General features: G+C 38.7%; 2 protein-coding genes across 4 annotated transcripts; both read right to left on the bottom strand.

Moving 5' to 3' along the window:
- Nucleotides 1-1,094: 1,094 nt before the first annotated feature.
- On the bottom strand, nucleotides 1,095-5,917 carry LOC114360338 (uncharacterized). 3 transcript variants are annotated; one of them, XR_003656509.1, is made up of 7 exons: nucleotides 5,802-5,917; nucleotides 5,045-5,219; nucleotides 3,468-4,104; nucleotides 3,003-3,155; nucleotides 2,443-2,597; nucleotides 1,337-1,831; nucleotides 1,095-1,212 (listed from the first exon to the last, which is right to left on the bottom strand). XR_003656509.1 is itself a non-coding variant. In XM_028315021.1 (6 exons), exons 1-6 carry the CDS (start codon nucleotides 5,854-5,856, stop codon nucleotides 1,501-1,503), a joined length of 1,506 nt encoding a protein of 501 aa, XP_028170822.1. In that variant the 5' UTR covers nucleotides 5,857-5,917; the 3' UTR covers nucleotides 1,095-1,500. The 3 variants fall into 3 exon arrangements, 2 of the variants coding, with proteins under 2 accessions (XP_028170822.1, XP_028170824.1); XM_028315021.1 differs by having other exon boundaries at nucleotides 1,095-1,831; XM_028315023.1 differs by having other exon boundaries at nucleotides 1,095-1,831; nucleotides 2,504-2,597.
- A 446-nt stretch (nucleotides 5,918-6,363) lies between these two features.
- On the bottom strand, nucleotides 6,364-14,460 carry Fib-l (silk fibroin light chain). Its single transcript, XM_028315024.1, has 7 exons — nucleotides 14,374-14,460; nucleotides 11,669-11,757; nucleotides 10,894-11,089; nucleotides 10,450-10,593; nucleotides 8,397-8,482; nucleotides 7,768-7,912; nucleotides 6,364-6,717 (listed from the first exon to the last, which is right to left on the bottom strand). Exons 1-7 carry the CDS (start codon nucleotides 14,407-14,409, stop codon nucleotides 6,622-6,624), a joined length of 792 nt encoding a protein of 263 aa, XP_028170825.1. The 5' UTR covers nucleotides 14,410-14,460; the 3' UTR covers nucleotides 6,364-6,621.
- Nucleotides 14,461-14,683: the final 223 nt, after the last annotated feature.

Raw genomic sequence — 14,683 nt, 5'->3', positions numbered from 1 at the left:
ACCAACTAAAATTTGATAAAAATTACAGCCTGTATTTTTATTGCATCGATCGTTAGGGTTATGGTTTATGGATGAAATCTCTCTAACAAACTTGGTTAAATTAAATGAAAGGAAAACCATGAAATCTTAAATTATTTTAATTATTTACAAAAAATTGTATGGTATGATAGTGAATTTTCGTAAAATTTTCAAAAATCTTTGAATGGAGTTCTCTTTGTTTTAAAAAATTAAGGAAAGTTTTATTTGAGTAAAATTTTCTATCTACAATATTAAGAGTACTTTCCCTCCAGGTGGCATTACAAAATTCCATGCTGTATAATACAAAGAGTTCTTATTTTTTTTATGTTAAAGTTCTTAAAATGTTGTTTACAAGATTAAATAAATATTGATTATTGCCAATCTTAATTGTATTCTCTTAGAAATCTGAATGCGTACGTTTACCCCGCGTGCGTAACTTTACCCTAAGACTTGCGTAATTTTACCCACACATCGGGTCAAGAGTACGCATTGGAAAAGTTTTCAGTTAAGCCTATGTAGGGCTAAAACTAATTAATCTTGATGGAAATTTTTCTTAAATAGTGAAAATTTATTAAATATTCTACAGATTTAATATAATAGGCCTTTTAGGATCAGTAATCAGTATTTTGATATCTTGTATAGTTTAGAAATAATCGAGTGAGATCACTTATCGTTTCCACCCTGTATAAATGTGTAAAGGTAGCAGAGAAGCGCTGGACGCAGGCCGCTACCAATCGATTAACATGGAAAGCATTGGGGGAGGCCTATGTTCAGCAGTGGACGTCCTATGGCTGAAATGATGATGATGATGATGATATTCCACACCACAAACGAAGATGAACTATCCATACCTCTTGAATTGTAACATACACGAGCAAAACCTAATCTTTTGTTAACCAGGTAACTATTTTTCAGATTCGTTCTTTCATCATGGACCTGCCAGGACCGACGACGGTCACTCGGACCACCGCACCACCAGATTTTGATGACGATGAGATCCATGATAAGAAAGACATTAAATATTTGAAGGAGCTAATTAAAAATCTTGGATGATTATAAGTTTTTATTTTTTTTAAATAAAACGCAGTACAATAACTTAGTCTTTAAAAAGGGTCTTAAAAGAGATCAGATTTTGTCTCCATGAAAATATTGTTCAGAGATCGAAAGACTCGAAACAGTAATGGTGCGTCCAGACTGGGCGCACGGGCTCGCGCAAACTCAACATCCTGCTCACTCAAGAGCAGCGTGAGTAGCATGACCAGCGTGCCGCGCAAGCCCGTTCGCCCAGTCTGGACGCACCATAAGGGAGTCGCCACACTTGACGGATATGTCTTTGCGGATCTTCCGCCAATATAAGTAATTGCTTATAACTAAGCAAAACGGGCACACTACGCGGATGATCGGTCTCTACGATTTGTAATAACTAGCTTTGCCGAAGATCCGCGACAACATTACCGTCAAGTGCGGCGACTTCCTAAGGATCTATGACAGCCTATTATAGCGTTTTCGGCGGTACTTATTGAAACACACGATGATGAGAAGGACAGCCAACGCAAACGCTATCCAGACGAGCACCAATAAGAGAAGCTTCAAGTGGTTGCAGGGTTGGAAATAATCGTAACTCCTCACGATGCAAGCCTCTTTGAGGTCAGAAGGCACGGCACCGCCATACACGTCGCTAAACCTCATTATTTTCACACGGTCTTCTTCAATTATCATGCTGGCCACTACAGAAGGAGCTGGGTTGTCACGGAAAAGCATGACGTAAGCATAGGTTTTGTAGTCCTTGGGTCTGACTGCTTTTGAAAGTTCCCTGCAAGAATTTTATAGTTGTAGTAAGCATAGATTGTAGAAGCAGACCGCAGGGCGTAGTCTGTCGTCAGGGCCGTCTTTAACCTACTAGGGGCCCTGGGCATTTAAGGATTAAGGGGGGCCCTTAATTATAGGGTTGCCAGGTCCCAGGCCCTTAATTATAGGTGCGTGCGCTTGATATTATTCTGTAGCTCGATTTTCGCCTGGCGCGGCAACCACATAAAAAACCTGGCAATCCTAGGCCCTTATCATCTGGAAAAAGGTCTTATTAGCAGATGGGGGCCCCCCTCGGTCGCGGGGCCCTGGGCACGTGCCCAAAGTGCCCAGTGGGAAAGAGGGGCCTGTCTGTCGTAAAGATCTGTAGCTGTAGTCTGAGATCGACTCCAAATCAAACATTAAAACGAATCTTTCATAAAAACTTCGAACTGCCTCTACGAAGTAGTATACTAGTACTTAGTGTTCTGTGTATGTCAACATAAAATTGTGAACCATACCTCAGGCACTGACTGAGTTATATGCTAGACGTAGGTAGGTATGCGGTCCTTAGCATGCATTAAAACGACCATAATCAAAACAGTTGTCGTCTAAAATGTTTTTAAATCATTAGCTTACTTTAGAAACGTTTCCTTATCACCCAAAACATTTTTGTAAATGCGGTCGATTATTTGTATACCTTTATTTATGCTGCTTAAGTAAGGGTGGTAATCTTCTGTCTTGTTATAGCCAGGCGATAAAGTTATCGAGTACACTTCAGTCATCCCCTGAAACTAATCGGTTGGAAATATTAAAAACATGATGTTTTTGAACTAGAATAAAACAATTTTAGGACGTATAGCACACTTATCAACCCGGAAAGGGTTCGTAACCGTATCAACTCGAGTCGGTCCGGTCAGTACTCTTTGTTTTTATACTCTGTACTGCAACGCACACTTATTCGCACCGTAACATCGCCTCTCCTCGCGGTTGGAACGGTGTTGATTCTCCTGGATACGGTGTTAATTCCTTTTCGGGTTGATAGGTAAGTGTGCTATGATCTTTTATTATGCTTTTTAAGATGCGCTCCCCAAATGAGTGTAAGCACTAGTCCTCCAAATGTGTGTTATTTAAGTTAGTACTTTGTCTATTGATGAAGACATAAATCTTTGCAAGGTCAGAGTAGGTCTTTTACTTACCAGTGAAACTTGTTCAAAAGGCCAGTCTCTTACGATCCATAGCACTCCCCTTAACTGTAGTCTGGTTATAGCACTCACTAATTGACGGGCATTTTCTTTGTCTACGTTCAAAATTATTACTTTGGCATCAGCATTTTTCAGTAATATCAGCGACTGTAATGATAAATTATAACTTTAATGTATCGTTAGACAATTTTTATACTTAGATAAAATTATGTAGGTTAATAAGGTCAAGCAAAGATTGAATTTACATAATGTTGAGATTAAGCCGGGTGTCCAGCGCGTATTTTGCCCTACACAATCAACAAAAATCAACATTCAACAAAATTAGTTACCTACAAAAATGTTTATGTTGACATATTATTTTTGTTGATTGTGTAGGGAAAAACACGGGCTGGAGACACGGCTTTAGAATGGAACATTATTTTTAATTGTTGTCTTTTTTATATTCAGTGAAAACCTTACTTTAACAAAGTTGCAAGTTTTACTGCATCTTTGATCGGTGAATATTAACCCTTCCATCGTGAATAGTGACGTCAGTTCGTCTGCAAAGGCCTCGCTGTATACCGCGTCATCGGACACGACGGCCACTCGTTGCCAGTTCATCTTCTTCAAGAATTCTACAAAGGCATACTTAAGAGGTGCCCAATCGGTGGACAGACTTAGAGAATTTGGAAATCTGTCCATCACTTCAGGTAACATATAAGGAGTGTGATAAAATATTGCTGGTAGAAATAAATCAGTATTGGGAGCTTCGTATGTAATCATTGCAAGTGTATGATTTTGCGGCATTATATTCGCTTCACAATCTTTACGAATGTCGACATCCCAACCATAGGTTTTCAGGTATGTTTTATAGATGCTGAAATTTGGTGTATTGCGTGGCAGACAGATAATAATTTCACTGTAGTATTTGAATGGTTCGTGGTCAATTACTTGGAATAAACTTCCGTAATTAAAAGGAATCGTGTCACTTATTAGGTGAGTGTATGTTAGGGTTGAGTTTTCGTCACAATCTGTGCTACACATCAAATTAGAAAAGACGAAGTCTTCTAGAAATTCGTGTATTTTTTTGATGGGCACTTTTAGCATGATTACATTTCTGAAAAAGAAAAGATATTTTATACTTCTTAAATCCAAGGGCGATGGAGCGGGCTATGCTCGGAGTTTCCCTGCGTGATCGAATCAGAAATGAGGAGATCCGCAGGAGAACCAAAGTAACCGACATAGCTCGCAGAATTGCTAAAATCAAGTGGCAGTGGGCGGGGCACATAGCTCGTAGAGACGATGGCCATTGGGGTCGAAAGTTCTCGAGTGGCGACCACGGGCTGGAAGACGTAGCGTGGGCAGGCCTCCTACTAGGTGGACCGACGATCTGGTAAAGGTCGCGGGAAGAGCCTGGATGCGGGCAGCACAGGACCGTTCATTGTGGAAAACCTTGGGGGAGGCCTTTGTCCAGCGGTGGACGTCATTTGGCTGAAAAAAGAAAAAAAAATCCAAGGTGTAATGGAACCTAGAATAAGACCTGCAGTTACGGGTGAGAATTGTTTTCCCTGGGCGAGCTACCCCAGGATACTAACTTGTAGCTTTCGTCAAGTTTTATAGGGCAGCCATCCTTTTGGGAGAGACCACCAACTGGCCCTACCCTATCCCGTTTTGAATCAACCTGAGCCCCGATTACGCTAATTTTTAACGTCTCCAATACAGACGCGCTTCTTCGATTCTGCGATACGATTGGTCAAAACAGCTGACGTCAACTGTTTTAGCGTAATCGGGGCTCTGTTCAAGTATTTTCTAACTGCATACTGGTAATAGTGACAAGCTGGGTCTACTGGGGCTCTGGTTATTTTAGGATCAATCCCTTTTCCTTTAAAATTAAAGGAAAATCGCCATATAATATACATTAAAGAACTTTTTAGCGTTTAATTACAACTGTTAGGTAGGTATTGCAATTTTTTTTAAAGAGCAGAAGTTGGGCACCTTCCCAGAGTACCCAGTGGGAAACTGGGGCTTGGTTAAAAAAAGCAAAAAAATATACTTACTGAAAATTTCTGGCAGCACGTAGAGTGTGTTTTATTGGATTTTCGTAGTAAGGCGGTGTAAAGCTCACATGAACCTGAAACCCCATTCTGGTTGCGATTTTCTCGAATTTGTCATTTAGTGTTGGATCTTTCTTGTAGTTCTTTACCAATGTTATAGTAGTATTTGTCGCATGAACTAAAAACAGATTATAAAATATATGACTTTTGTTTACATACTTTATCAAATCAATATTAAAATAAAAAAAATATGTTTAATACAAAATATCAAAAATGTTAAAACGCGTTTTGCCCTGAGTGCCTAAAACGGGTATAAGAGTAGGCGCACACCGTTGATTTTTAGTTGGCCGATAGTTGTGCCCGATTTTAATTTGTATGAAGAATCGGCCAAATCGAATCGGCGTAGTGTGCGCACTCCCATACGTGCCCATACTGATCAACTGCCCGACTAAACTATCGGCTGACGAAAAATCAACGGTGTGCGCCTACTCTAAAGGTCTATGGGTAAACTGACTATTTGATGCTTGATTGAGTTTTTTCTTTCGGGATCATCATCATCATCATTTCAGCCACAGGACGTCCACTGCTGAACATAGACCTCCTCCAATGACTTCCACATCGCACATTTTTCGGGATATTGAAAGATTATCTCGATTAATTCTTTTTTGACCGTCACAAATATTTTAACAAAATTTCTTTCTTTTACAGTTTTAGCTTAGCTTATTAATATTGTATGTATTATTAAAACCGCGGTTATCACCTTTGAACGATTCTCCATATGCACTGATCACTAACACGAGAATCAGCAGTTTCATGATGAACAAAATTAAATAATTAAAACCATACAAAAACCTTCCTGCGCACAAACATACCGATCTAAATATATTGAATAACTGAATGTTACAGGAAAATAATTTATTTCAGCCTATCCTTGTTTATTATAATATTCCTCATAATATTTCTGCATACAAGTATATGTATACGAACATTATCATCCCTACTAATATTAATATCTGAAAGTAACTGTCAGTCTGCCTGTTATGCTTAAACCACCGAACCGATTTTGATGAAATTTGGTATAGAGATAGTTAGAATCCCGGAAAAGGACATAGGGTAGTTTTTATGCCGGTTTTAGAAAAAGCTTTTCTGTGACAGACAAAAAGCCGCGGGCAAAGGTAAAATTATCAAGGTAGCAGGAAGGCGCTGGTCGCTACCAACCGTGCGATGTGGAAGTCATTGGGGGAGACCTATGTTCAGCAGTGGACGTCCTATGGCTGAAATGATGATGATGATGAAAGGTAAAATTTAAATTAAAACACAAATTGCAATAGACATATGGATACATCTTTATTCAATAAAAATCGCAGTCGTTAACCAAATGAAAGCCAGGTCGTGGTTGTTTGTATAAACGTATATTTACATAAAAATATAAATCCTATTTATTCCAAAGGTTTGTTTTTATAATCGCATAAATACAATATGATATGACCGTGTCTAAAGATGGAGTTAAGTCATCTTTAGATGTTCAGTTCGGGTGGTTCGGGTATAGGTATATAGATGCTATATTGGTCTGTTTTTATTTACAGCTGGATGCTGGCACCCGCTCGGAGGAGGGCGGCCTTGGCGGCGGCAGCCTGGGAGGATGGGTTGGCCCCACTGGCGACAACTCTCAAGAACTGTAACACATCAAACAAACAGTTACAATCTTTGCCTTGAACAGCTTACCCGGTAGTAGATTATTAACCACCCGGGCTAGGACGCGCGCCATGATAAAATTTTACACGACATGGTATGGGCTTAGACTGCGTTTCCACCAGTAGTCGCTTCATTAACCGAGGTAAATGAAGCGATTCTATTGGTTCTTTACAGACACATCCCTCGGTATGCATCCACGCACATAATATCTGGTGGAAACGCAGCCTTCGTGCTAAAGCGATAAAATGCCTCGATATTTTTTTTTGTGGCGCACATTCTAGGCTAGGTGGTTTTGGGAACTGTTTTTAACGAAGCAGACTTATCAACCCGGACAGTATTCTTTGTATGAAACTTCGTACTGTAATGCACACTTATCCGCACCGTAACGTAAACGCCTCGCGTAGCGGTGAAAGGCGATACGATGTAGATCCCTTTCCTGGTTAATAAGACAAGTGTGCTATGACCTATCTGTTGGTTAAATACCGTCGGATAAGGCAGCATTAAACCTATATTGTTTCATCAATCAATATTAGTTGGAATCTCATCAACCACTGGACTATTCTAAGCTTATCCCAACTTTTCTAAATGTGTGCCTGCTTATCTTAGTATCAAGTGACGTAGGGTATTCTGCGATCCCCTCTCGTACTATATTATGCACATTTGTTGGCGGCGTTCTCAGATGTCCTCAATGTGCGAAGATCGGCTACGTAAGCCATCTTCGGGCGCACCAGGGTCGCCAAGACAGGATTCGAAGTCGCCATGGCCGAAATCGGTTGGATCGACATCATCATTAAGTACTGCGGGGATTTGTTGTATGGACGAATCCCATCAACCACCAAACTATTACGCACATTTGTTGGCGGCGTTCTCAGATGCCCTCAATGTGCGAGGGGGTTTGCCGCGAAGATCGGCTGCGTAGGCCATCTCCGGGCGCACCAGGGTCGCCAAGTTAAGAGTCGAAGTTGCCATGGCCGAAATTGGTCGGATGAATCATCATCATTATGCACTACGGCTGAAATCGCTGCACTCACGTTTGACAGTGGGTTGAGGGCCTGTTGCACAGCCCTGGCGACTGGAGCGGCAGCGGCAGCCGACACGGCGGCGCCAACGTTGTTGCTGCGAGCGTTGAAAGCGCTGTACAGACGCTTAGCGGCGCAGTATTCCTCGTTGATGAGTCTGGAACAGATTTGAACATATTCTAAACCTACTTCGGAACGTAGGCCTAGATTAATCGCACCTTTTTCAAAAGATTTTGAAGTTCTGGTGGTTCTGGTATTGAATAAAAAAAGTTAAACGTTCAGTTTTCAAAATTGCCAATTGTGCCCATTGTGCCATTGGCTAGATACGGGGGTGGGCACTGGACCATTCTGGGGTGGGCACGGCCCACGCTTTATTAGTAATACATTTTTGAATAAGTAATTCCTTTTATGACCAAGAGTAAGTGTACCTATATTCCCGCATGGAAAACCTATAATATTAGGTACATCGTTTCATAGTCATAGTCATTTATTCCATAAACAATAATGTATTGTTTATGCAATTTATTAATTGTACCTACCTACATATTAATTATGTAATTTTAATATTTATTCTATTCAAACTGATTCGAAACCTTAATTAGTGAACCATTTTAGTCAACACTTTTTATTGATTTACATACCCGTTGGAGCCGTTGTTGATAGCTGCCCAAGCTGCTTCGAATTGGTAGGTCCTGCCTCCTCCGGCGCAGTTGCCTCTTGGTCCGACCTGGAACCGTAATAAAATGTTAAAACTTGCAAGTTAAAACTAAGAAGGGCGAAGACTGACACTTGCCTACACTTATTCAGAAAAAAGAATAAAAAAATGATTATGAGCAGCTAAGTGGATATTCTTTATAGTAAAATGAGTGTTCTGGTTTCCAGTTTCGCGAATAAAAATAACCTAGTGCCTCAACACTTTTGGTCGTAGGTCAGATGGAAGAGCAGTCGTCCGGCAAGCGAAAGGTCGCGGGTTCTATTCCCACCTTAGTAAATTCGATCCAAAGTTAGTTTCGATTAAAAGTCACAGTGCGCGTGGGCGCACAGGGTGACACAAGAACCAATCCCAGAGCTCTATTCAACGCTATGCGTTCGATTTGCTGCTTCACTTAAACAAGTATCGTTTGTGAATACGGGCGTGAGTCATTTAATGGATCTTGAAAAAAGGCAACATAAATGTTACTGTATTTGAAACTTCCTTTATGGATAAAAACCTTATTTTCGCAGACGATTGGAAATGTGTTGGATTTATTTGAAGTTTTACGTCCAAACCAATTTTAAGCTTGGATAAAACATGATAAATAACCATAGTTCTGCAGATCTATTGCTAAACTCGATTAATCATTGGCAACGTGAGAGAAAAATCATTAATATCAATACCAGTCGAAGAATGGTCGAATAGTTTGGCCAGAGACAATGTTAGGGCAATTTGCTCTAGCTTGATGATAGATTGCTTCTATACACAGATATTGCAGCAGAATAGATGCCGCACTAGTGTCTTTGTCCTGTGATGCGGATTTCAGCACGCATGCGGATCTGTAGCCTTATTCACGTAACAAAACTTCAACGACAACAAATCGCTGAGTTGCGACCCTATCGAGTAATCGTTGTATCGAAATGACCCTTAATAACGGATTTAGAATTGTTTTTTAATAGGACGTCTTCAAAACGTCAGCGAGATCTTGACTGTCAAAATACGTGAATTAGGCCACTGGTCCGCACGCTACACGCACGCGGAACGGAAAAACATGTATGAAAATAAGGGGCAGCCCGCATGCGGACCAGATCCGCTCGCGTGCAGAAATCCGCATTACAGTAAAAAGGCACTAACATGAATTAGAACAACACTTGTTACTCAGAAAATATTCAAATTTAAAATGGACTCAAAATGGGCAAAAAGTTAAAATGGCATTTTAAAATTGTTTTATTTTTACATGTTAGGGGGTAAAAGTATAGGCGGTTGTTTGTTAAATCACAAACTTATCGTATAAATCGTACGAATACAATACAATGCTTAGGATGCATTCGTTTTTGAGGTATCTATTTGAGCAATATGGTCTGAACTAGAGCATGATTTATGGTGGCAGACAGACCAAATGCATGGCCGGTCGTTAATACTAGATGTGAGTCCGCACGGGCAGTGTTTTATGAAAATCATCGTTTTCTTCTATTTTTCCTGCGAATGTAACTATTATCATTCGCTCTACATAACCGTTGTTATGAGAGACATCTTCCGAATTCACTTCTGTAGATACGAGACTTACCTATACAAGCATATTATTGATTGATATTTTCTTTTAAAATAGACATGGCTTACAACAATAACATTACTTTGATGTTAGGTTTTTGCGTTGCTATATTATTGCATAATACTTAGTATTTAAGAATATTACCTACTTCTGGCATGATTCAATAGCCCGAAGCACGCTATTCATTCAGTGTCATGCTAATTCAAACCAAAGTGGGTACTAGCTACATTTTATTTCACTATAAAGCCATTAAATTATGGTGGACCAAGATAGTCTTTTGTAGTTTATCTTCGACATCTTTAATTTAGTGTTCACTTTTTTAAAAGGTATCTTGTAGCATTTACACCCTTTGCTATCTGACGTCTAGAGCGGTCTTCCTTCAACCCCAGTACCTGTTCAAGGAAATTGGACCATCAAAAAAAGACAATGGTAAATTAATGATACTTACGGCTGAACGGAGAGCATTTGGGTTGACGGCGAGTTGAGCGATGCGGTCGATGTCAGCGGCCAGGCGACCGAGGTAGCGGTTCAGAGCGGCGCGAAGACCAGCGTTGTTGCCTGAACGGACGGCGTTGGCGTAGGCGTTGACGAACTGGAATAAAAAACAGGGATATCAGCTACAAAATCAAATCAAATTAAATACGTTCATTTTTGGAACATCGGTGACGATGTCGGCGTTTCAGCCGAAAGACGTCCACTGCTGGACAAAGGCCTTCCCCAAGGTTTTCAACAAAGTCCTGCCACATCCAGGCACCTCCTGCGCAGTTAGACAATTGTTAACTGCAAAATATTACGGACTGTTAATGTGCAAGGCTTCTCAAAAAACAAATTGTCCATTTATTTTTAAACATTTTTTAAAACAAAAAGTCGTTGACATTTCTTTGGTACTTACAGCGGAGGCGTCACAGGCGTCCCCTGGGATACCGCTGGCGAGTTCTCCGACGACGGCGATGGCCTGGGCGACGGCCAGAGCCTGGCTACGAGGGTCGGGCTGGTTGGACAGGTCGTTGATGATCTGCTGGATGGTCAGGATGTAGATGTTGGTGTCGCCACCGTCGACCAGGTCGAATGCGTTACTGCTTAAGTAGCTGTGGATAGAAAACTTGTGTAATTTCAATCGCATTCGTTCATTCATTTCAGCCTAATAATGGTAGCGGGAAGGCGCTGGATGCAGGCCGCCACCAACCGGTCATTGTGGAAATCATTGGGGGAGGCCTATGTTCAGCAGTGGACGTCCTATGACTGAAATGATGATGATGATGATGATGATGATTCAGTCTAATGCGTCAACTGTTGAAAAAGGCCTTCCCAAGGACTTCCTTAACGATCGGTCCAGCGCTGCCCGTATCTACCTTCACCAGATCGTCGTTTTACCTAATGGAAGACCCGCCTATACGTCTTCCGGCTCCTGGGCGCCTTTCGAGTACTTTTCTGCCCCAGCGGCCATCAACATCGCAGATAAAGTAAGTAGTAAATGAGTTGTTTTTTTCACAACTGGCATCCGCAGAATACATGTGGTCATGACGCGCTCTCTGTCGTCCTTATACCATCCTGATGCTTGTACCTTATTCATTGCTTAGTTTTAGTTACTTTGTTTTGTACTAGCATCGAATAAAAAATACTTTTTTTCTTTCTTTCTTAAACAAAGGCAATTGTTCAATACTGACCTAGAGACTAGTTTTCCATTGTCAGCAACTGGAGCGATCTCGTTGTAGTTGTACTGGGAGACTGACACGGCTGGCAGCGCGAACGCGCCCTGTAATTAAAAAACATGGATAAATAAATAGGTATGTATTGATGCACACAACAAGTACCTACTCGTACATAGATAGAGGTACTACAAATGAAGCTACAACTATAGGGTAAACTGGGTTCAGTTGTAACAATTCGAATGTTATCTGATATCTGAATGTTATACAGCCTGTCACTCGCATGCTCTACTCTTTGTGCCCCTCACTCAACTACTGAGCTACAGTGGAGTTGTTACAACCGTACCCTGTTACAACCGTACCCATTCTCCCCTACCCAGTTACTATGAGTGAAATAAATCTGAACAAAGGGGCATTGACACAATCTCTACCATGTTTCATTTATTTATTGAATGAGCTATCAACATAAGATACAGTAAGTAACTAATACAGACAACAAAAAAAAGATAAAGCTCTCTTAAAATATTCACGCAGTTATAGCGCGTCATAGAAACTACAAGTATATTTTAAATATTTTATGTTCCGTATTTTCATTTGGTAGGTACAATATAACTTCCGATAATAATTTTTCAGCATCTGCCGAAATTTACATAAAAATATAATAACCAAAAACTTCTAGAGCCATTGAAGAAGCTGAAAGAACTTTTTTATTACTTCTCCGATTTAATTTTGATATTTGTTACATTTAAGATTATTATTTCACATTTCAAATCTTATTACTGCTGGGTCAGTTTCGAAATTGAAGTATGTAAGTTTTCAAAGGACTAGACTTGTCATTAAACATACATAGTTTTGAATTATAATTGTAATAGAAGCTCCTATTATTTGACACTACTTAGTTTATTTATAGCTTACTGGAACTTTTCTTCATAACTATGAATTTGTAATTTATATAAAGACCGGAGAGCCATACTCAAATACACATGGGATTAAAATCTAAAGCAATACATTAGTGAAATTAATTAATTAATAGATGCATCATGCCCTAGAGAATGTAATATGGATGGCTTTTACTGAACTAAGTATTCATTATTAATGCAAACTTTTCCCTTTTTACACAATCCGGGAATTTTAATTAACCTTCTAAGAATTTATTTCCTATCGACAAATTGACTAAGTTGTGTATTATTTTGTATTAAAACTATTTTAGTTTTTCTTTCATAACGAAAGGAAGGCTACGGAAAATGAAACATTAACTGTAATTGATTATTTATACACATAACATTTTCATACCATACCTACATAAAGTTTTAAATATCTTAATTAGATACAGTTTTCATTAATTGGGATATTAATTCATCGTAGTTTTCAATTGGGAGCAATTTGGAAAGTTTTCGTTTCCCACGAGGATCTGATTTACTGTTATTGACCGAATATAATATTGATTGTTCTGCGTATTAATTTACGCTTGCAGCAAAATTTTAATTATAATAATTATAGTACTTATTATGACTGCGAAAAATAATACCTAGAATGGACCGCAAAGAAAAAGGGTTGGTTAGAAATTCTTCTATATCTTCAAAAGTACCGGAGCTTTATGAAGCAAAACATACTGGAAAAACTAGCATTTGTATTTACTTAACGTTTGATAAAAATAAAAAGTTTGAAATAATTTAGTCTTTATCATTATAACGCTCAGTTGAGTATTGAAGATGTCGTAACCGACCATTTTTTTACGGTCCTGTTTAAATTATTGTCACTGGCAAACAAGAAAGATGATTTATCGAAAAAATAATAAATAAAATAGAATTTAACCAGAGAAATTCCAACCTGGCATAACTCCCACTATTTTCCCCTTGAGGTCCTATTTTATTGACGTCATAACAGAGCTGTCATTCGCACGGTACCAATGACGTCCCGACAGATTGAGGATCCACTAGCCAAAGTTAATCCGAATAAAAATCGTGTGAGGTAGAGGTCGGTCGTTACTAATTTTTTTACACAATGTTTAATGTTGAGTAAATAACCTGTGCAATCAATTTTATTACCTATTTGAAATGTTTTATTTTTTTATTGCACAAAATATTTTTTTTAACAATACGGGATTCTATTTTAAGCTCTAATGATAACTGTAATGATTAGATTACAGTCTAATCTAACCAATTAATTTCTCAATTAAAATTATAAATAAATAAATGAAGCTTTTTTCAAACCATCGATGATTTTCATCCGACATTAAAATTTAATGGAAACGAGCTGATATTATACAAAATTATCCAATAAATCTGTTTTGGATTTGAGCCCTGGCTGTTGCTTATAAAATAGATGTTTTTAATCTACTATATTCGTAACACAGATAAGATAATCTCGTACTAAGGTACTTTTCAGAATAGCAATTTGGAGAGGCCTGTAGAGTTTAGGACTGTAATATATTTTTTTTTAAACATTCAATATTTAATTAGACTTCATTGCTCATAAAATAATAATGACCTGATTTTGGGACAGCCAAAAAAGATTACCTTTTTGAAATTGTTCTATTTTTTCACTATCACATTTTAAAATTAATTAATAAAGGCAAATAATCTTGTTTCAATGTTGGTAACTAAGCGATACGGATACAAATTGTCCATGTTACATATTTTTTGGTCAAATTATAGCACCAATTTACAAAATTAATAAACCTAATCAATTTCCACAGAAAAATCACATAAAAATGTACTTACCGACACTAAGAGCGATACCAAAACGAAAGGCAGCATTTTGCTGGTCTTTATATGACCAATTCGGTATATACTATACACGACAGCGTCTTTTTTTTATCCTATTTATACATTTTTGTCACAATAAACCATCACACACTTGATCAAACAAATTTTATTGTTGACATTTTTCACGCCCTCTGTACAACTCTATCAAGACAATATAAAACCAAACTCCTAACTCATAAGATCGAAATTCGTTTACAGAATTTCACCTTGATAGTTTGTGTACACTGCGTAAGAAAATATTGATTACAAAGAAATTAATTAATAC

The sequence above is a fragment of the Ostrinia furnacalis genome, unplaced genomic scaffold (assembly GCF_004193835.3).
Source record: "Ostrinia furnacalis isolate ACB-3 unplaced genomic scaffold, ASM419383v2 OfSCF4948, whole genome shotgun sequence".
NCBI classification, from domain to species: domain Eukaryota; kingdom Metazoa; phylum Arthropoda; class Insecta; order Lepidoptera; family Crambidae; genus Ostrinia; species Ostrinia furnacalis.
This window is presented reverse-complemented; position numbering and strand designations above follow the sequence as displayed.

Coding starts and splice junctions, on each gene's coding strand:
- LOC114360338 (XM_028315021.1), bottom strand. CDS start 5,856: ATGAAACTGCTGATTCTCGTGTTAGTGATCAGTGCATATGGAGAATCG. Junction 5,220..5,801: donor ATATGGAGAATCGTTCAAAG/GTGATAACCGCG, acceptor ATCTGTTTTTAG/TTCATGCGACAAATACTACT. Junction 1,832..2,442: donor GATAAGGAAACGTTTCTAAA/GTAAGCTAATGA, acceptor AAATTCTTGCAG/GGAACTTTCAAAAGCAGTCA.
- Fib-l (XM_028315024.1), bottom strand. CDS start 14,409: ATGCTGCCTTTCGTTTTGGTATCGCTCTTAGTGTCG. Junction 11,758..14,373: donor TGGTATCGCTCTTAGTGTCG/GTAAGTACATTT, acceptor TTTTAATTACAG/GGCGCGTTCGCGCTGCCAGC. Junction 11,090..11,668: donor AATGGAAAACTAGTCTCTAG/GTCAGTATTGAA, acceptor TTCTATCCACAG/CTACTTAAGCAGTAACGCAT.